The 22,288-nt window shown below is 40.1% G+C and overlaps 2 protein-coding genes across 2 annotated transcripts in view; one reads left to right on the top strand and one right to left on the bottom strand.

Annotated features, from left to right (window-relative positions):
* The window catches only part of PEX3 (peroxisomal biogenesis factor 3), a 32,273-nt gene extending 31,716 nt beyond the window's left edge, over positions 1–557 (bottom strand). The window contains exon 1 of the mRNA XM_019744459.2: positions 180–557. Within this exon, the coding sequence (XP_019600018.1) occupies positions 180–252 (73 nt within the window). The 5' untranslated portion in view covers positions 253–557. The remainder of the gene's footprint in view (positions 1–179) is intronic.
* ADAT2 (adenosine deaminase tRNA specific 2) lies at positions 555–14,718 on the top strand. Its single transcript, XM_074333667.1, has 6 exons — positions 555–739; positions 4,590–4,694; positions 7,457–7,607; positions 8,837–8,943; positions 12,925–12,997; positions 13,113–14,718. The coding sequence occupies exons 1-6, from the start codon at positions 644–646 to the stop codon at positions 13,154–13,156; spliced, it is 576 nt and encodes a 191-aa protein (XP_074189768.1). The 5' UTR covers positions 555–643; the 3' UTR covers positions 13,157–14,718.
* Positions 14,719–22,288: the final 7,570 nt, after the last annotated feature.

Genomic DNA, 22,288 nt, shown 5'->3' with positions numbered 1-22,288 from the left:
ACCACTGGAGAGATGGAAAGAACCTCGGAAGTTTGTCACCCCGCTCCCCATCCGACGGCTGAACGAAGCCCTTCTACACATCCCGGACTACGGTCTCCAGGCCTCTATGTTTTAGAAGACAGTCACCTCTCTCCCACCCCCTGCTCCCAATGCCCCGTGCCAAGAACCCTGTCACCCACCTCCGAGGACCGTGCCCAGGAAGATACATTTCTTTTTGTGACGTTTCAGAAAATTCCACATAGATCTCAGCATCTTCCGGCCCTGGGGGTGCGGGCTGCCTAGGAGTGGGAGGGTGGTTCACCAGGAAAGCGTTTCTCTGTCACCTGACCTAGACGACCCGGCAGGACCGTCGTTGTTCCCCTGGGTGCTCTCCAGAAATCACACACCCAACTTTCCGCAGAGACTGTCACCGGAGCGGGAAGGGGGCGTGGACTACAGCAGAGCAGCTGCGCTTTCTGTTGCAGCCACTGCGCCGCCGCAGCGGCTCACTGGTCCCCGGCACCCGGTCCGTCCAGAATTAGCTCCCGAGTGCCTCGCTGTTCGACTCCGCCCGGAAACGGCGGCCGGCAGCCGCCGCGTTCCGTTGCCGGCGCTCTTCCGCTGTTGCGGCCTGCAGTGCTGAGTTCCGCGGCCCCAGGACGGTATGGAGGTGAAGCAGGCATCCACGCCGGCTCCTGGCGGAGAGTTCTCGGTGTTGGTGGAGGAGACCGAAAAGTGGATGGAGGAGGCGATGCAAATGGTGAGCAGCCTGGGAGGTGGACGCCGCGGGTGGGAACTTCCTACGGTTCTCATCCCAACCCTATCATTTGAGCAAACGTCCCGGGTGCTTTCTCATCACCACAGTCTCGATGGCTTGCACGCTCTCTGGGTGGCTGGCTTTCCTGCCCTGAGATTTTATTGCGGCCATTCTCACAGGGGCTTTGGGGGAGGAAGAGAGGAAATACAGAAAGTTTTTTCAACTGGCATGAAGTATGCGCCAAATATCCCTATTCAGTTGTTGTTGGCACGTATGTGCTGATTCCCCTTCTTTCCCGTGGACACACTCGCATATGCGCCAAGTCACATTGTTTTGTATTTATGACCCCTTGAACCCATCCAGTAGAAGGAAGCTGAGCATGTGCCTGGTAGAGAGCAGGATAAAAACAAGTTCCTCTGCAGCCAGATACTACCTGCCATTCATTCGCCCATCCACTCATCACACTGCTCTCTGTCCCTTTATTTCCTTCCATCCCTCCCTTTGAAACCAAGATTAAGGAGGGCTCTAATCAGATTTTTGTAGAATCCAAGCTTTACCCATACTTATGTGTGCCAGCGAGCTCTTTAATAGGGATTAAAGTGTGTTTGAAAAGTACATATATATGTACATTCTTAACCTTTCAGCCTCAGTGTCTTTATTTGTGAAATGGGCATATATGATATCTATCTCACAGGGTTGTATAGATTAAGAGAAAATGTTTGTAAAGCACCTGACAAAATATGCTCAATAAATAGAAGCTGTTTTTTTAAATCAGATGAACAAAGACTAGAGGAGAACACACGAAAATAATTCATTAACAGATAAAGTTATGGATTATTTTAAAGAAATTTAACAATTTATTTTTGTAGCAAAAATATTTTAACAAACTCATTGAAGAGATAGAATTACAAATATAAAACCTGAAAAGAACCAGTAGTAAATACATGTTAGTATTTCTCGAGAGAAGGCCTGGAATGAAGACGGACTCTTTAAAGTCTATCACCAAAGGCAGAAAACATAAAAGAAAAATTGACAGGCTTTAATTGCATAAATACTGAAAATGTCTACATATTAAAAAGGCAAGATACAAAGTAAAGCAAATGCCAAAGAGGGAAAATATTTGCAACATATATAAAAAGACAGATTTGATAACTTTAATACTCCTGTGTATTTTGAAACCATATGGGGCAGCTGGATGGCTCAGTTGGTTAGAGCACAGGCTCTCAACAAGGAGCTTCTGGAGGGGCGGCTGGATTGTTCAGTTGGTTACAGCACGGGCTCTCAACGGCAAGGCTGCCGGTTCAATTCCCACATGGGATGGTGGGCTGTGCCCACTGCAAGTAAAGATTGAATAGGGCAGCTGGTCTTGGAGATGAGCTGCACCGTCCACAACTAGATTAAAGGACAATGACTTGGAGCTGATGGGCCCTGGAGAAACACACTGTTCCCCAATATTCCCCAATTAAAAAACAACAACAAAAAAATAGATATTCTTAGATTGCCTTCTAGAATTATGTTGATCACTACAGTACCCACCAGCACATGTGGCTATTTAAATTTAAATGAACTAAGATGAAATAAAATGAAATATTCAGTTCCTCAGTCACGTTAGCCACATTTCAAGTATTTAGTAGCCACACATAGCCAGTGGTTACATATTGGACAGAGCAGATCAAGAGACATTTCCATTACTACAAAAGGTTCTGTTGGACAGCACTGGTCGGAAATGGTCACAGTTCCATCACCAGTGTACAAGGATGTTTTGTCCTAACCCCTATTCCCGCTAGCCCTGGAATTACCACTCTTTAATATTTGGTAATATAGGCAAGAAGTAACATCTGTGTAACTTTTTGTTATTCTTTGATAAAGTTATCAAACTTTAAATAAAGTCATTTGCTTTATTATTCTTTTGTAAAATCACTATTTTTCATGACAGTTTTTTTTTGGAGAGCTAAGCATATAATAAAGGTTATTGTTGTAATCATCACAGCATCTAATTCTAAGGGTATAGGCTTGGAAACATATATAAGAATAAGTAACAGTGTTGCACTCTTGTTATGTTCCAGACACAGTGCTATGCACAATGTTTCCTGTGGGCCATAATATATAAGTCCCACAGCAGCCCTATAAGGTGGGTATTATTACTGTCCTTATTTTCATATGGGCACATTGAGGTTTAGAGAGTTAAGTAAATTCCCCACAGTTAGTGAGCTGGTCAGGACAAGCCGTGATTTGAACCCAGCCATTGATCTTCACCACTGGCCTATACTGTGCTGTTTGGTTGTATATGCTATATATGTATACATGTGTATTTTTTATAATAGATGTATGTATTATATATGTATGTACTCAGTATGTGTACACTCAATATGTGTAGACTATATGTACACACATATATATTATATATATGTATGTATATATATATACATATATATACAGAGAGAGAGAGAGAGAGGAGAAGGCAAGTTTTCTAGAGTAAATCAATTGTATATTATTGTAGTATACATTTTCTGGGTGCCTAGTCAGTCAAGCACAGACAACCATTTCCACAAATTTGTAATGAACTATTTCCTATTTTCGGCCTTGTGTCGGGTGTTGCGGCTGCAAACGTGAGCAGGCATGCTAGTACCTGGATCCAGTGCTTGCGTCCCAGGAGCATTCTGTTTAGTTGATGAAATTAAGCCATGCACAAATGAAAAAGTTAATAAGTAACACATCCAGGGTCCAAAATAAGAGTCAGATACAAAGCGCTATCAGCTAACAGGTGGCAAAGTCCTGAGCCACTCAGTTGAGATAAATTTTGGATGCTTCCTGAATTTTAAAGGAATAAAAGGGATGGGTGTCGATGGAAAGGAAAGGAAAGGTTGATCAAAGCAGAGGAACTATTAATGACAAAAGAAATGGAGGACCTCATCTTGGGTTAGGAGGTGATCCAGCTATCTGTCTAGAATAGGGCTTCCTAACCTGGGCCCAGGTTTTCGGGGGATCTTTAAACCCTGAAACTGTATGTAACAATATTACGTGCATGTGCCTGTGTCATGTGAGAGAGTCCATAACTTTCATCAGATTCTCAAAGGTTTGGCTCTAAAAAGGTTAAGAACCAAGGACCTAGAAGAATAATGAAAAGTTAGGCTGGTTCATTTGGGTGGTGGGGACGTTGGGTAGTAGTTGGGAGCCTCTCAGTGCCAGGTTGAGGAATTTAAAGTTGGTAGAGGGAAAAACAGAACTTCTGAGTGTCATCAGCAGTAATAATAGTTGTAGTGTAACCTTTTGGACATTATTATTTTCTACCTAAGAGTTGTTCTGGTTAAATCGTCTCCCCCCACCTTAGCTTTTCTTGTCTCACTTAGAGCAGAAATTGTGGGCACAGGGAGACATCCATTCTGGTCACCTTTGTGTTACTGAAACTCTAGAGAACATTTTCTATCATTTTCAGAGAAACAAGAAAAACAAGCAAGTAGAATTTTAACAAGGACAGAATTTTAATACAGGATTTACAAATGTTATTTATTCTTCTACCTCTTTGCAAATATATGTACTATCTCTGAAAAGGTGCTTAAAAATGACAGTCAGTAACAGTCTTTTGATCACCTCAGCTTCCAATGAGGAAAAAACAAAAATCAGGGAGCTCAAGACCTGTGAAAGGGATTTGTCCCTGAGTCTCCCTTAATATGGACACAACAGAGAACTAAGGCACTACATACTTGTACTATATTGGAGAAAAGGGAAACTCATCTGCATTTCCTTGTTCTAGGATTTATGCATGTGTTAACTGCTCGTGCTGCATCTATTTTTTTTTTTTTTCTATAGTATTTTCACTTATCGAACAAAGATTTTCCACTTTGTCTTTCAGGCAAAAGAAGCCCTAGAAAATATTGAAGTTCCTGTTGGCTGCCTTATGGTCTACAACAATGAAGTTGTGGGGAAGGGAAGGAATGAAGTTAATCAAACAAAAAATGTATGTGAGTTGAATAGTATAACTGAGAACAAAGGTCAGCGATGGTGGGAGTAGAGTGACTTTATCAGTTGGTGAAAAGATGGGTCTATGCAGTGTCCCGTAGGTATCAATGAAAGGGTAGTTTCTCTACACATCTCTTTCTTCTTCTTTTTTTAAAAAAAATGTTATTGGGGAATATTGGGAAAGAGTGTGTTTCTCCAGGGCCCATCAGCTCCAAGTTGTCCTTCAATCTAGTTGTGGAGGGTGCAGCTCAGCCCCAAGTCCAGTTGCCATTTTCAATCTTAGTTGCAGGGGGCGCAGCCCACCATCCCGTGTGGGAATTGAACCGGCAACCTTGTTGTTCAAGGCTGGCACTCTAACGAACTGAGCCAAGCTGCTGCCATAACCATCTCTTTTTTTGAATGCCTTTTTTTCTGATTAAAAAAGTGATACATGTTGACTTTTTTAAAATTTGGAAAATGTAGAAAAAGTTGAATGAACCCATATAAATTTTCAGAGCTAATTTTCTATTTCATGGAGATTTACTGTAACACTTGAGTGAAACCTAAGAGTTGGTTTTATTACATTGGCATGTCAGTGCAGAAGAAATGAGTCTATATCCATTTTAAGCAAATCTAATATATGAAAATTCCACTTTACAAAACATATCAATTTAACTCATATTGCATTCTTTAGTACCTTTAAATAATGTGTTCCTCCTAGTAAATTAAAAAAAAAAAAAAATCACCCCCCAGTTTAAATTTTGGAGGTATAAAAGGATGTATGAAGAAGCTATTCCTATTTCAGATAATTCATGGAATGAAGTCTCCATACTAGCTGTTTTTACCTACACATAGTATGTATACTTTCGTAGCTTGTGTGACTTTTAATTTATTGTGGTTAGGTTGAGAAGTTCATCAATTAAGGCAATACTTCTTGAGCATGGTATTACAACGGTGTCACAGTAAGTATAAATGAAGAATCAGATTTTATGATTACAAGAGGTACGAGGGAGACTCGAGAGCTTATAACCGTAACACCACTCACAGATTTTGACCTTATCATGTGATCTTGGGAGCCAGAGAACAAGCTGGTGTTGGTGCTAGTGTTATGTGGACTTGAAAGTTCACCCATCGCATCTGCCAAAAAGAAAACTGAGATTTAGCAAAACATGCAAAATGGGAACCCAGCTTCACAAAGCAATTAGTCTGTGGATGTCAAAATACCTGTGAGAGAAGTAATAAACATAATATAGCAATTAGTGAATATAGATACTTATTTGGGAGTGGAATTTTATATTTTAGATAATTGTTATATCTCCCTATTTGTACTTTGTGGTTCAGTGCAATACCGTTCACATAAGAACTTTGAATATCCTAACAACATCCAGCTAACTGCCCAGTGACCTGCGTTTCTTCTGTACTTTGAAATTAGCCTGGATTTATTTTGGTTTTTGGAGTCCTATAGAGATGACCCTGTAATCACAGTATGGAAAGACTCGTGACCCCGTTTGAGTAGACCTGAGTCCTACTTTTGTCTTTTATACCACCACTGCCTCCTGTCACCACCACCGTCACCTATGCCAGCTGTGTGTCTTTAATGTCCTAACTTAGCTTCTGCCATAAAAGAGGAAGTTGATTGAAATGATTCAGTTCGACAATGATTTATTGAGAACTATGGGGGGATTTGATTTAGTAATTCTGAATCTGATTTTTTAAATGTTGGGGAACTTTTTTTTTAAGCTCCCCAGTTGGTCCGGCATGCAGTCAGGTTTGGGAACCTCTTCTCTAAAATACCTCCTAGTTCTGAGTTTAGAATTCTGGCTCTCCTGGCACCTGGGGCCACTGTGTCAGCACTTTCCACAGCCTGCCCTATGTCACAGGTAGATGAGCACCTTTCTCTTTGTCCCAGCTGATTTTATACTTGTTGAGGACAGAGACTTTTTATCCCCCACAGCATTTAGCACAGTGGCTTGGACGTAATTAGCTGTCAGTGGGACATTGTTGATGAAAGTCATGATTGTGAATATTATAAATAATGTCACATTGCAGAGTACATTTCTAACATTGTGTGGCATGTGCTTCCTGTAATTCAGATTGCTTTAAGAGGTGTAGATGGCAGTACATCCCATTTTCCATAGGGGGAAACTAAGGCTTAGAGAAGTTGTATAACTTGTCCTGTGCCACATAATTTATAATGTCCCGGTCAGGATTGAAATTTAAGTGTGGTTGATTCCAAATGCTGTGTGATCTCTCCTATATTCTGCTGCCTCCCATGACGCGTCCGAGAGCAATACCAAATCTCTGCTTCTCCCTAGTGTCCACCAGGATATAAAATCTCATCCCAAAGAAAATGTAAGTGATGACCTTCCAATAAACTAAATATAGACTTACGCATAGTGAGGTCAGCGACAGCCTTGAAAACACATTTGAAACTGGAGCACATGCTCGTGAACATTTCAAGCTTCCCCTAAAATAATCAGAATCACTGGACTCATCTTTTTTTTTTTTTTTTTTTTTTTAAGACTTATTTTCTCTATGGCATTTTAATTGAAAGAGTGTCCCCCAACTTCTTAGGTACTTAACTAAAATGTCTTTTGTTGGTGAGCTTTTGGTACTTGTACTGGGGAATATGCTGTCAACTGCTAAGGGTATCCTGAAATCTGTATTTGTTAAATGTTGGAAGAAATGAGAGGCCCGGTTTTTTGTATTTATCTTTGAGTGTTTGTAAAAACACAGTTACATGTAGCAACAATGTCAGTGCAAGCCCCTCTCTCTTTTCAGGCTACACGACATGCAGAAATGGTGGCCATCGATCAGGCCCTTGATTGGTGTCGTCGAAGTGGCAAGAGTCCTTCTGAAGTGTTTGGACACACGGTGCTGTATGTCACCGTGGAGCCGTGCATTATGTGTGCCGCTGCCCTCCGGCTCATGAGTATCCTTTGACTTCCTGGGTTATTGTCTGTACCCTTCCTATGAACCTGAAAATGGCCAGACACGTAACTCGTTCCTAATCTATGAAAACAGAGATTTATGAAACATTCTGGGAGGTTTACATTACAAAATATAGTATCCCTTGGCCAAAAATTTTTAGGAAAATGTTTTAAATAGTAAAATGATCTATTTTTTTAAATATCTATAAACTTTTAAGTGTTAAATAAACTGGAGAAAGAAAAGCTTAGGACTAATTTAAAGTGTTATATAAGAACAAATTATAAATTAAGTTAAAGTAGATTATAAAACTGCATAGGAAAAGGTTTGAAGAATGTGCACTTAAGTTTTGCCTTTGGACAATAGATTATAGGTGATTTACATATTGTCTTTATTTATATGTTTTTGTTTGTTTATTTTTGCCACAAATACCTATTATAATATATGAAAAACTTCAAGTCAGAAAGAAGTCAATACAAAGTATAAAACAAGCCAATCGTTTATGATATAATTGTAAGTAAATGGGAAATTGATAAAGTTACAGCTCTTTGAATTCTTTCATAGAGTAAGTGACATATATACTGAATGCTGCAAGTTATCTTGAAAAAACAATTTAATAATTTGAAAACTCAGTTTCATACTACATATTATTTACTTATTTTGTTATGTACGTGTGAGTCATTTCTCACTTTAAAAATAATGCAGAGGGTTTTGAGTATGATAAAATGTACAGTCTCTGCTTTTTACAGATGGGACGTATGGTCATCAGAACTCTCCCCATCCGGCCTTACCCAGTGGCTCACCTTTAGTCTGTTTTGTACTGGAGCACAGGTTATATTTTATTTGGGGCAAGAACAGGGAACGAGCTAGTATTTTTAAAAGGTGAAAATTCCCAGATTAAGTGCCTGCCTCCTTTCTGGCTCCCATTTTATAATGAATCCAAAAAGGTGATCGGTAAAAACTAAAGAGAAGAGCACCAAACTGTGAACATTTAGAAACGGCATATTTAGTTTTCATTCTGTTTGCAATTGTGAGATGTTAATGTCTCTATCCTTTATATCTCTTTCTTTTGTGTAACTGGATTGCATTTTTTTCAGCCTAAGCCTCAGCTTAGTTGTTTTTAAGAGTAGCATGAACTTTCCTCTCCAGGATGGCTGGTGTGGACCTACCCTGCATTTCTCACCATACACACTTAAACGGCACATTCTCTAATGGACCTTAATTCTCTCTTATAAATCCCGCTGGTTGTATACGGCTGTCAGAATGAACGGTTTGGGGGTTGTGGCTCGGTTCTAGATATTGCCTCTGCGGATTTACCAAATACTGGGACGCCATTTCAGGTAACACGAACTGTGTATACTTTTTCTTTCTTTCTAATTACTTTAATCTCATCATAGGCTTGCAAATAGCATGTGATCGGTATACCAAAAGCCACACTAGAATTAGATAGGCTCTCAGGACTACTGGTTGAGTTCATTTACGCCTCATTGTTAGGTCATAGGCAGTCATTTACAGGTGAGTGCCTAGCTCTCTTCATGAACAGAACCTCTACCAAAGGAGCGTCCCCAGCCTTCTGAGGTATCTCCTGACAATCCTCACACGTCTTCCCGTATGTTTGAAGACATTATACCAGTGTTGGTGTTTTCACTCAGTGAGTGTTCCTAGCTCCACACTAGAATAAGTTTGTGTGAAGCAGTGACAGTAGATGCTATTTACAGTGAACACGCAATATTTTTGCACAAATTCAATTATTTTGCTTGATTGTCACATTTTATTTTTGGTGTCTAGCAATCAATACTTAAGTTATTTTTTTCCCTGCCTTTTTAACGTTAACATTTCCCTCCAGACCCAAGAATCCACATTTCTTTCATGTTCTCTTAGAAATTCTACTTTCCCTTTAATCTTGCAACTTTTATGTTTAAGGCTGTGAGCAATATGAATTTATATTTCAGTGTTTGGTCTGGAGACATATACCTTTTCTTAAACTGGTTTGCTTGTTTTTCTCTCCAAGATGTGAGGTTAATCCTAAAAGTATTTTTCTTTAAAAAGAAAAGGATTTAACAAATGTTGGACATAGTGTGCAGTTAACTTTGGAGACTCAGAGTTTCTTAGGAGAATATTAAGTGTGAAGAGCTACATTTGGCTGAACCCCACTGAGAACAGTTTTGAAATATATTCTGAGTTTTCCCAGCTGAACATGAGCTTTCCTAACAAGTCCTGTACATTTGAGAACAGGCGACTTTTAACATTGCATCAAAAAGAAATTGGAACGATGAAGAGTAAACACAAATAGCTTGATCATTAAAAAATCTGCAAAGTGATTTGATTTTTTCCAATCATTTTTATTAGTAGCTCAAATTTTGCTTACAAAGCTCTGCAAATGAATTGCTGACTTTGTACTTCATTTATGAGAAAGATCTAAAGAATTTCTCAAAGCTTCCGGGCAGAAAAAGATGAACCCTTGGCTATGAGACACGGGTGGGACATTTCTTCCAACACATTAGTGACGTTGAATGTACACAGTCCTCTGCCACCTACCATGCCCCTGAACAGAGTTGATCTGGCCGAGCCAAAAAACACGTTCATTTGCAGTGTGTGTACCTGGCCAAGTTGGCTCCATTGAGATGAATGGCCATGGTTTAAAGACATATCCCCAGGTTTGATGCCACATTATGTTTTTTTAAAGTGTTTTGAGATTCTAAAGTCTTCTGGATGCTGTGTTTTCTTCCTTTATTTGCTGGGTCATGTGTGTGTGGGGGGGTGAGTTTGTGGGAGGTGGAATGCTGTTTACATATTGCAGAATTATAGATGCTTTTAGTGTTATAAGCAGCATTAAAGTTCATAGAGGAGACCTACGGAACTATTATTTTTAAAGAAGATGGTGATTATAATACCTGCTCCATTTAAAAGAAATTATTTTAATAAGAATGTGTTTTTTTATTAAAGCCACAAATTTGTAGCTATAACGGAAACTTGAAAATATTGCCTTGGTGCCTTAGAGAGATACAATTTCCTTCTCCACCTGTAACTCAATGGTCTCCTCCCTGACTGCCTGTTAGGTTTAAGCATGCCTGTGCTCCACCCCCACCCCGGCCAACTGAATCAGAAGGCTGGGGGGTGGGGGAACATTCGTCTTTTTTAAGAGAGCTCCCAAGCAATTCTACTGAGCAGCCAGAGTAGAGAACAAGGATGAGAACTGTGGCTCTAACTCCATGTGAGACGATAGCGCTTTGTGCACATGGGTGCTTGTGAGAGAAGTGAGAGGAGAGGTGGGAGCCCTGGGGAGCAGGAATACAACACGGCAGAAAGAGAAGGGGAGTGACTGACGATGCTTAGAATGAAGACGTATTGGGAAGCCAAGGGAAGAGAGAGTTCTAAAAAGAAGCAAGTGTGGTCAGCAGTCTCTGCAACGGCAGAGTGAAGGAGGATGCAATGACCAGTATTTTGGTCAATCAGGGCCCTTGGGATATCTGAGAGGGCAGTTGCAGTGGAGTCCTAGGGGCACAAGCCAGTGAGGAAGAGGTAGAGGAGGAAATGAGAGCCCCAAAGTGACGGCCGTGATTCTGGAAAATTCTCAGGAGCAGGGTAGCAACTTGCTTGGGGGACAGGGTAGCAGGAAGGTTGTTGGTTTTCTGGTGTGTTTTTTTCCCCCCAGCTTTATTGGAATATAATTGATCTATAACATTGTATAAGTTTAAGGTATACAATGTGATGATTTAATATGTGTATATTGTGAAATACTAATACATCCTTCATGTCACATAATTACCATTTTGTTGTTGTTATGGTGAGAACATTTAAGCTTTACTTTCATAGCAATTGTCAAGTATACAATTGTTAACTATCATCCTGTATCTTAGGTTCCTGGAGCTTATTCTAACTTTTATAGTGAAAAGTTTGTAGTCTTTGGCCAATGTCTCTCCATTTTCCCCACCCCTCTGTCTCTGGCAACCACCATTCTACTCTGTGCTTCTAAAAAGAAAATACACACACACACACACACACACACACACACACACAGAGAGAGAGAGGGAATATTACTCAGCCATAAAAAGGAGGAAATCCTGCCATGTACGACAATATGGATCGATCTCTAGGGCATTATGTTAAGTCAGACAAAGATCTGTCTGATCTCATTGTGTGATTTCACTTATCTATGGAATGTAAAAACACTGACCTCAGAGGAGGTTATTTGTGTCAATGGTGAAGGCTAACGCAGGGTTTGTAGGCCCAGGCAGGAGCCCACTGCAGGCACAAGAGACAGGGAGGCTGGTTCTGAGCAGCAGACCACGCCTGCCGGTTCCTGTGCTGGTTCCATCCTCTCTGCCTGCTGCTTCCAGACGTTCCTCCTTGACATCTCCTTTCACTGTATCATTTCATGCACCTCAGAAAGGTGTAACCTATCAAGTCCAAACTCCTGTGACAAGCCTTCAAACCCTATATATTTCGGCCTTATTTTGTCTCTTCAGTTTCTTTCCTTATACTCCCTTAATAATCACCCCTGCCCCCATCAGCTAGTTTCCTTACACAGAACCCAAGCTTATTCTTACTCTTTCCCTGAAATGCTCTGCTCAGTCTCTTTAAATATGCTTCATCATTAAGGCAAGTTCAAGTTTCATCTCCTTACTGTTACCACAATTTCTTATTTTTTCAAATGTTGATCTCTTCTCCCCAGTCAGTTACCAAAGATAGCACAAACGGAACACTTAAAAAACATCCTCTATAGTAAGTATAGGAAGAAAAGGATCTTTTCTGTAAAGAGCCTGATAGTAAATATTTTAGCCTTTGTGAGCCACTTATGTCTCTGTCACATAGTCTTTTCTTTTCTTAACAACCCTTTAACAATATAAAAACCCTTCTTACCAGACAGTCCATCTTTGGCTGTGGACTGCCAGCCGTAGCTTTATAGCATGAAACGCTCAATGGATACTTACGATGTGCTAGGTATTTAGCCAGTATTATTTTATTTAATCTCATTTAATCCTCACAAAATTCTTCTGGGTTAATTGCTATAACTATTACCTTTTACATATGAGGAAACTGAGGCATAGAACTGAAGTATCTTACCCAGGATCACAGAGCTCGTAATTTCAATAGTAGTTGCTTGAGAAATAATAGTTGATTGAGAGAGGGTTCTGATTGAAGCCATACATCTATTCTCTGGACATATACTTCCTTACCCGTGTTACTAATATCCACAAGGTATATTAACATTTTCTGAAAAATGTTTACCTAATTATGTACATACATGTTGCTGTTCTTATGGGATGTAACACATTTTCATGGGCCTTTGTTCATTCTCGACACTCTTGTTTCATCAGTGCATCCCTGGATATCGGGCTGAGGAAGCAGTGGAAATGTTAAAGACATTCTACAAACAAGAAAATCCTAATGGTCAGTTTTCCCCAACTGTATATAATGTACCTCACTTGAAACAAACCAGTATGAAGAGAATCTGACTTGGGCTTACCTCTTCATTTTCTCTTTTTCTTTTCTGTTCTTTTCACAGCACCAAAATCAAAGGTTCGGAAAAAGGAATGCCTGAAATCCTAAACTTCTTCTAATGAAGAACTAAGGCCCCTGGATGAAATTCTTGGACTGAAAGCTGGTGACATCACTGAATCATATGTTATACACTTTCCTTAAGCCGTGGGAAAATGGTCTCATCATTTGCTCTGTTAAAAGAACAAATTAGCACTTTTAAAAAGTCTGACAATTGTAATCAACTATTCGCTTTTCCACAAGCTGAAAGAACATGGTAAGAAGGGGAAAGTTTAAAGGTTGAGGTTTAGAAATTAGTAAGCAGTGCCTGCACTTCCTGCCAGAACCATTATGCCCAGTCCAGGAAAGTGCCGACTGTCAGAGAACGTGCAGCCGGACGTTCAGCGCGAATGTGTGTGTGTGTGTGTGGGGGGGGGGGGGGCGCTGCACGGCGCACACCTGCTCCAGGCCTGGAATTTCAGAATCGGGGTCTTCATTCTTTGTAGCTGCTGTGTTCTCCCAGGGTTTTAGGGGCCCATGACTGCCTTGGAGATTGAATATGAGTTGTATACACGTAGACCATGTTTATGTGGTCTTTGGAAAAAACTTTTTGCTTTTATAAAGCATTTGGAGAAAACATATTTTTAAAATAAGTGCTTAAGTAGCACTTTTAAATTACAGCATATTGCTATAATAAGACCTTACTTAGGGCCCTTTAAGATGACTAGTCTTAAAAATAAAAAGTAAAAGCATAACTGGGACATTGTTTCTTTGTCGTTGCACAGCTGTACTGTGCCAGGCCCCGTTTGGTCATTGAATCAGTGAACAAAACAAAGAATCCCGGCCTCGTGGAGCTTATGTTCTAGCAGGGGAGACAGATAATAAACGGAATAGATTGTATAGCATGTTAGAGGGTGGTAAAGATATGGCGAAAAGGAAAAGGAGAACAGAGTAAAGGGGATGGGCATGCCCTTGGTGCTGGCAATGCTGGTTGCACAATTAAGTGGAATGGGGAGTTTGATCTGAAACCGAATACCGTTCTTTCTTTTTATAAAAATCCAGATTTAGAATTTAAAATCTAAATTTGCAAAATGTGAACACAACCCCAGAAAGGGTATCCAGAGCAGGAAGTCCCAGACACTCAGGCTGGCTGAGTGCGTAAGGGCTGGTGCTGAGGGAAGTGCCGCTTGCAGGCCACGCTGCAGTCACCGGCTCTGCCCAGAAGGGGGCCTCGCCGTTCCACCGGAAGCCCAGCGCCAGGCCCTGGACGGCAGCTTCTTCTCGGTTGCATTTCTTCAGTGGATTCATTTTCTTGATGCAAAGCATCTGTATTTGTTAGTTCTGCCATTTGGGCGATGTCTCTGACTTGTTTGTTTTGAATTACATTACAGGCTGGAATGTAATTGTGGTGAAAGTACTTTTAAATTGCTGAGAGTAGCAGCTAATCAGTTACATGCTTCAGAGGATTTATAATTGCTTGGTTTTGTACGTGTGTTTTTAACCGCATTTGAGAAGTTTTATAGAGAAGCATATGCATGGTTTTAAATCTATAATAAATGTTACATGTAACTTCTCTTCAATTTCACCTGCTTTTAAAATCATCCTCATTAAATTTTAGTACTTTGACTCATTTATCCAATTTGCAGTGGTCATAATTCATTTCTGACTCCTTATGCTTTTCTGTACAGACTTCATTGCACTTATTGTCTTCATATCATTTTGTCGGGGATTACTTATAGACAAAAAACCTGGAATCTTTCCTCTAGAGAGTACCACCAGTAAGTCTGGCCTAAGCATTCTTATGCCAAGTAGGTTCTTGGTAAACATTTGTTAAATAAAATTATTAATTAAAACTTTGGGGACAATGAGTCATAAGGAGCATATCTAGGATAAAAAGCCAAAGCCAAAAATAGTATATGAGTATTTAAACCCAGGGATAGCCATTATTAAAAAGATCAAGAAAATATAATAATAAAACTATAAACAGGGAGGGATAGAAAAGACTTAACGATACACATACGTCTGTCTTTGTTCTGTTTTGGAGAATGGGTATTTTCTAATTCCCAAGCGTGGCTGAAAATTTAAATTTTGATTACAACCTTTTTGATTCTCTCTCCAGTGATTAACTTATGGAAGACTCTGTCTTAATTTTTTGGTCTTAGGCACAGTTCCCTCCATTGTTTTTGGGGGAAATCAGTTTAGACAGCGTATTGCAGATTGACAGGCGGCACCTCCAGTGCTGGTACAGGACGATGGTGGGGTCATAGACACTGAGGCTGTGGGATTCTGACAGCAGTTTTGAAGTGGTGGTGAGGAGTTGTGCCTATCTGAGGAGGTGACCCTGCTTCCTGAGTACCACATTCTCCAGCTACTTAGACAGGGCTTAAAATATTAAGACGCTCCAGTTCAAAAGATGAGTCTAATTGATTGATACTGATAGTGCCTAAGAGACTAGCTGAGAGACTTGCTTTGTGTATGAGATAATTCTGGAAGTTGTGGGATGTAAAAAGGTTTTAGCATCTGGGCCCTATTTAGAGAAATTAGTGGGAAATGATTGCATCTAAGTTGCTGGAGTATCCAGTGTTTGCTGGTGTTTGCAGTGGACTCAGCTAATAGTGGGTAATGCTTTGTCAAGCTTCAATCACTGACAAAAGATCATGTTAAAATATCTTTGCACTTTCTTGTTACTTGGCACAAACATCTCTTCCTGTGTTGTCTTTGGAATATCATGGAGAGAAAATAGATAACCAAAAACTCCAATATAGGCAAGAACTATTAAATTTTCTTTAAACTATTTGGAAATAATTTAAAACAGAGAAAAGTTGAAAAAGTACCCATATGTCCCTTATTCTTTAAGCTTATTAACATTTTATAGCTTTAGCTTTATCAATTTGCTCTCTATTTTCTCTATAGATAGATAGCTTGATCTATATGAATGCATATAATTGTTTTCCCGAATCATTTTGTAGAAAGTTACATACATACATCATACACTGTGGGCCTTTACCATGAAATGTTTCAGTATTTCCTAAGCATAGGATATTCTCTTATATAATCATGATATAGTTTTTCACTTCAATAAATTTAACAACAATACCACACTTTTATCTGATATACCATTTGTGTTCCAGTTTTTTTCATTTGACTCCACGTTGTTTTTTGGAGAATTTCCCCCACCCCCTGCAATATTGGATCTATTCTAGGGTTGGGTATTACATTTAGTTGTCATGTATCTCTAGCTTCTTTTAATCTAGAACCTTTTCATTGCCTCTCTTTGTCTTTTATGACATTGACATTTTAAAAAATAATACAGTCCTCCTGCAACACCCCCCCCAACCTTTTTTTATTATTATTATTATTATTATTATTATTATTGTGGTGTTTTCTCATGATGAGATTCTGGTTATGCATTCTAGGCGATCTTATGTATTCAGAGTATCACATTGGGAGGTACCCAAAAGCCATCTGCCCTTCACTGGTGATGTTAACTTCGGTCATCTGGTAAAGGTGTTCTTTGATTTCTGCGCTATGTAATTATTGTTTCTTTCTCCCAAGGAACAAGCACTTTGGAGAGAGAAATGGTTACTTTTTTTTTTTTTTTAAATTTATTGGGGTGACAATTGTTAGTGAAATCACATAGATTTCAGGTGTACAATTCTGTATTACATCATCTATAAATCCCATTGTGTGTTCACCACCCAGAGTCAGTTCTCCTTCCATCACCATATATTTGATCCCCCTTACCTTCATCTCCCACCCCCCATCCCCCTTACCCTCTGGTAACCACTAAAGTATTGTCTATGTCTATGAGTTTTTGTTTCTCATTTGTTTGTCTTGTTCGTTTGCTGTTTTTGGTTTATATACCACATATCAGTGAAATCACATGGTTCTCTGCTTTTTCTGTCTGACTTATTTCGCTTAGCATCATACTCTCAAGAGGTTACATTTTTAAGAGAAAATATATTTGACATTGATGGGAAGGAGAAGAATATTTATGATATAAATTTCAAAGCAACTGTTAAATTATTGATTACATTCTTCCTCTTTTATTACAGTTGCCAAAATTTACAAAATTGTTTTGCTAATAAGAACATTACAAATAGGGCTGTCTTAATAAAAATTAAAAAGAAGCCTCAGACATAAGTTCTTTCCTTATCTCCTCATCAAAACTAAGAAGTATGTTAACTTAATTGTATCTGGTAAGATAGAGTTTTGGAAGAATACGTGTAGCTGTTTCTCATATCACAGATGGCTATAGTGATCCAGTAGGATATACAACTCTAGGTATTTATTTGGCCATAAAATAATAGTTCTCTTGGGTTTCCATAGAGACATCTAGACTTAAAATGTTTTAAGCACTGCTACTTTTAAAATGAGTATCAGTAAAAATAGCAAAGCCAAAGCTCTTTTTCAAAAAAGTAATGAAAATTTTTTTCAAGTAGTGAGATTCCCAGTTAAAAATCCCTGTTGAAGCCAAAGCTTGTCCTTCCCAGTCTTTCTGCATCAACTGGCCTTGAATAGCTCTGAGGGGAAAGGAATCAAGAACTGGTTTCCCTGCCTTTTGGCAAAGGAATGAGACTACATTGACTTCATCTGTGAAGACAACTGCCAACTATTTTCTGACTGTAATTGTTAATTGCATGTGGTGAGGAAAGGGGTGATGGGTGACGTTATTTTTATGGGTAAGACTGATATAAGTTCTGGTGAAAGTTTGACATCTTTAGGATCTTATGTTTTTTCAAGTTGAGCTAATAAAAACAGGCTCATGGGCTTATTTCTTACCTGGTTTTTAAGTGAATATTGGGCTAAAGACTATGTGCTGTGGTTGAAGAAGCATGAACTTGGGAGTTTAGAGCAGGAGTAAGGAAAATATGCCCATGGACCAAACCCAGACTGCTGCCCGTTTTAGTACCACTCATAAGTTAAAATGGTTTTACGTTTTTAAATGGTTGAAAAAAATTCAAAGATGAATTTAGTGACCTGTGAACATTATGTGAAATTCAGATTTTAATGCTCATAAATTAAGTTTTATTGGAACATATCCATGCCCATTTGTTTTCATACTGTATGGTACTGCCTCTGTGCCACAAATGGCAGAGTTGTGTGGTGGTGACAGAGACCTATGGCTCCCCAAGCCTAAACTATTCAGTGTCTGGCCCTTTATGAAAAGGTTTGCTGCCCTCTGCCCTAGAGGATATAAAATGTTGAGGTTGAATCTCAAAGTTGCTCTTTCAAGGTCTGTGACTTTGGAACTGAATGTGGCTCATTGTGCAGCTGTGGAGAATTGCTTCAGTACCATGATTTTTTAAAAGTTGGTTTATAAATTTAAGAGAGATCGAAGACACCCAAGTATTTATTCTGGCTTAAAATATTTTGTTTCCTGATACACACTTTAAGGGAGTGTCCAGGAGAAAAGAAAATTTATCATTTTATTCGAGCTTAGAATAAACAATACATTTCATTTATGATCATCATATTAAAAATATTAACAAGTATTTGTCATCTTTAAGAACTATAAGGTCAAAAATATGTTGGATCCTTTTCAAACCAGGATGTGAACTGCAACTATCTCCTCCGTACCATCCCCATCACTGTGTCTTCCCCAGTTTTCTCTGAAGGGTTGGTAGCAGTTTGGTGCTAGAATCATGTATACTGGGCTTGAAGAAAAGACAAAAAATAAACATTTGTTACGTATTTTGAGTTGTTTTTTTTTCACCCAGTATTGACTTCAAGACAAAGCCTTATGTACAATAGACAAGTACTATGTCAATTCTAAATTGCATAGGAAAGAAGTATTTGGGGGAGACTTCCTGGAGAAGGAGGGACCCCAGCTGAGTCCTGAAAGGCAGGTAGGATTTGGGAAGGTAGGTAAGAGGTGAGGTAGAGCATATGCAATATTACGGCAGAGGAGGAAAATGACAGTGATGTGAAGATACAGGCGAGGCATGCTGGGAACAAATCATCACAATTAAGAGCCCCAACTGTTTTCTAAGAAGGAGAGACTTTTCATTCTCTTTCTGATGTGTGATTTCGTACTGGTGCCTGGAGTATGTGTGGTTTGGGGTGGGTGAATGCCAGGGACAGTCGCTGAGGTAAGAAGCCTGGAACTGAGCTGTGGGGATGGAGTGGGTCAATCGTAGAAGCCAATATTTACATAGAACTTACTAGGTGCCAGCCTCTATTCATATGTTACCTCGTTAATCCTCGTAATAGCCCTATGAGTCAGTATTCTTATCTCCATTTTACATCAAGGAAACTGAGGCACAGGGAGATGAAATGACTTGCCCAGGGTCACAGAGTACTAAGTGATTGCATCAAAATGGGGTAGGTCACGCCAAGCTAACAACCCTCATGTTTTAGTGGCTTAGAGCAAAGGTGTAATTTTCTCATGCTTCACTTCTTGTCCATCTCAGGTTAGGCCAGGGTCTTAGGCTAAACTCCACCCTCTGGAACATCCTCAGTCCAGGTGGAAGGGAGAAGAGAAAAGGGCGAATCGTGCTCTGTGTCTAGCACAGGGCTTCCCAGACTGGAAGGTGCGCATGCATTACCTGGGGAGCTTGTTAAATGCACACTGTGATTCCAGAGTCTGGGATAGGCCTGAGAGTCTGCATATTCAGCAAGTTTCCAGGTGATTCCTATACAGCCGGACCATGCCCCACTGGCGTCAGCAGACCTTACTGACTTGTTCCCGGAAGGGACACATCACATCTGCTCACACGAGAATTAAAGGAAGTCACATAGCCCTGCCCACCTTCAAGGTGGCAGAGATTGTAATCCACTATTTAACTCAGGAGGAGCAGAAGTGGAATATTCATGAACAACCCCAGTGAAGAGTGAAAAATGTAAAGCTAGGATTTGAATTGAGCAGGATGTCCCCAGAGTGTTTGCTGTTAATCATCATGCCATCCAGTCAGAGCTGTTGGCTCATCCTCTAGGGAGAAAGGGCAGCATGATGGCACCCGCCCTCCTTGGCAGACAGCCGTTGGCGGTAGTCCTCAAGACTGACTAGTGGCAGTCAATTTGTGTGACGCTGATGCCGGAGGTCCCAGGCAGCAGTTCTCCACCTAGTGTTGCAACTCTGTGAAATGTTTTAGTTCATTTTTTTCCTTAATAATGTGCTGACATCTGTGAATTATTTCTTTTTGTTCAAAGCATACCTTAGAGTAGATTCAAGCCTTTCCCAATGACACCCTCATTGGATATTCGACAACGCTTTCTTGTGTTGGAGAAGGGGTGGGGTGAAAGCGAGCAGTCAGGGGATTGTGTGTGATCCTGGGGAATGCTCATGGCTGTGTACACACACACACACACACACACACACACACACACACACTATCCATCAGGTATGTTTGCTGCAAAGTGCTGGAGTTGCTGGTCTGGAAGGGTCCTAGACTTGTGGTTGGCACAACAAACTCAGTTCCCAGGCTGGGGGTAGTGGCTGAGAAGCAGCTTCTCTGAGCCTGCAGCCTCTACCCATAACTGGGAACTTGGGATATGGTTCTAAACGATGGAGAATTGTGAAAGTGGGTGGTGGATTCCAGGCCCGTGTTAGAGTTTAAATGGAGAGAAGTGGACTGGGTTACTTACAGCGCAGTGAACATGGCCTCTCCTATGAGTGACCCTCTGGCACCCACAAAAAGCCTTGCTGTCAATTCCCAGGCTGACGTGTAGACGAACTATGTAGAAACACCAGTTTAAGCAAGGCCCCTGTCTGCCTTGTGGAAAGCCTGATCTGCAAGTGCTACTTGGAATGAAATAGGACTGTTCTTCCTCCATGAAAAAAAAAAAAAAAAAAATGCTCCCAAAAGGGAAATAGAGGTACATTTCGGTTTTATGTAATGATTATGTAATGATAGGATTTCAGAATTAACCCACTACGCCAGGCGATTCAGTCAGCAATTTAGCTAGACATGAGGGAGAAAATGGGCCTTGATGGTTTTTCGTTTGAAAAATCGTTTGCCTTGTTGAAAAATGCTTTCACTTCTGTCCACCTGTTCTGTCAGTAATCATGGGAAGAACTGGAGAAAACTGTTCCTCCAGAGACACTTTTGTCCTGTAAAATGGTAGGTAGTTCAATTAAAATATGCAGATGATGCAAAATTAATAATTAAGGGAAAATAATAAAACAAAGTATTGCTCTTTTCATTAATTACTTAGACTGAAGCCTGCAGTATGACTTTTTTTTAAATTAATGGAACAGAATTCTACTACTTGATTGTTCAAGTCCTAATCCTCGAAGGTATTATCAGTGATCTTTCGCAGCTATTAGTGCCCTTTGGAAAAAGACCTCAGTTCACCGGTAATCCTGACCACATAAAAGTGCTTTCTTCAGCTTGTAATCTAGTCTGCACTGGCATTACTATTAGGTTGGGGCAAAAGTAATTGCGGTTTAAAAGGTTAAAAATTGCAAAAACCACAATTACTTTTGCCCCAACCTAATAGAAAGTCATTTCTTTCAATGCCATTTCCATATTGGAGACCTAAGTAAGTTAAGGATGGCAGCTTGATATTTATATTGGCAACGTCACTGTCCTGATTCAAATGCTAAAGAATTTCAGGAAAGATTACATTTCTTCTTGACCTGAGAGGAATCCCATTTTCTTAGTGACGAGCTACACTGGCCGGGTGCCAAGGGGAACCCAGCAGCTGCCTTCCTTGGTGGACCTGCTTCTCAGGTAAGCCAGACAATCCAACAATCCTACCTGCAAGCACAGTGTTCTTTTATCCTAAGCACATTTTATCAACGTCATAAATCTCAAGCATTATTTTACTCTTCCCTTCAAAGTCCTGCAATCTCCATGAAATCTTTTCCAACTACTCCAGCCCACAATGATGTTGTCTTCAAACGCCTACTTAGTGTCACACAGTTTAACACTCAATTGGTCTCTAATTATAGTAATTAGATTGTAAGCTCCTCCAAAGCCAGGACGTAGCCCAGTGCTAGGCCCAGAGGCGGTTTCCGCAAATGCCTGCTGAGTGATGGATTTCCAGCTCTGGATGGTTTCCAGTGAGCAGGACAAATGGTGAATTAGCACTACAGAGAGAAGGCTGTCTCAGTTTCCTGAGCAGGGCTTCTGCGTACGTGCGCTTTTGTGAAGGCCATTGATGCCAGACAGCTGTGGGCAGTCAAGGCATTGCAACTTAGAACCCCAAGGCTGTCCTCCAGCTCATCTCCTCTCATTAAGAAACCTTCGTTTTGAACTT

Source organism: Rhinolophus sinicus, linkage group LG05 (assembly GCF_036562045.2).
Source record: "Rhinolophus sinicus isolate RSC01 linkage group LG05, ASM3656204v1, whole genome shotgun sequence".
NCBI lineage: Eukaryota > Metazoa > Chordata > Mammalia > Chiroptera > Rhinolophidae > Rhinolophus > Rhinolophus sinicus.
Note: the sequence above shows the minus strand (reverse complement) of the source record. Positions and strands in the feature narration are given on the sequence as shown.

Bases quoted from the DNA above. Each gene is read 5' to 3' on its own strand.
- ADAT2 (XM_074333667.1), top strand. From the start codon at position 644: ATGGAGGTGAAGCAGGCATCCACGCCGGCTCCTGGCGGAGAGTTCTCG. The intron at 8,944-12,924 runs GTAACACGAACT...TTGTTTCATCAG, and splicing joins ATACTGGGACGCCATTTCAG to TGCATCCCTGGATATCGGGC. The intron at 12,998-13,112 runs GTCAGTTTTCCC...TTCTTTTCACAG, and splicing joins CAAACAAGAAAATCCTAATG to CACCAAAATCAAAGGTTCGG.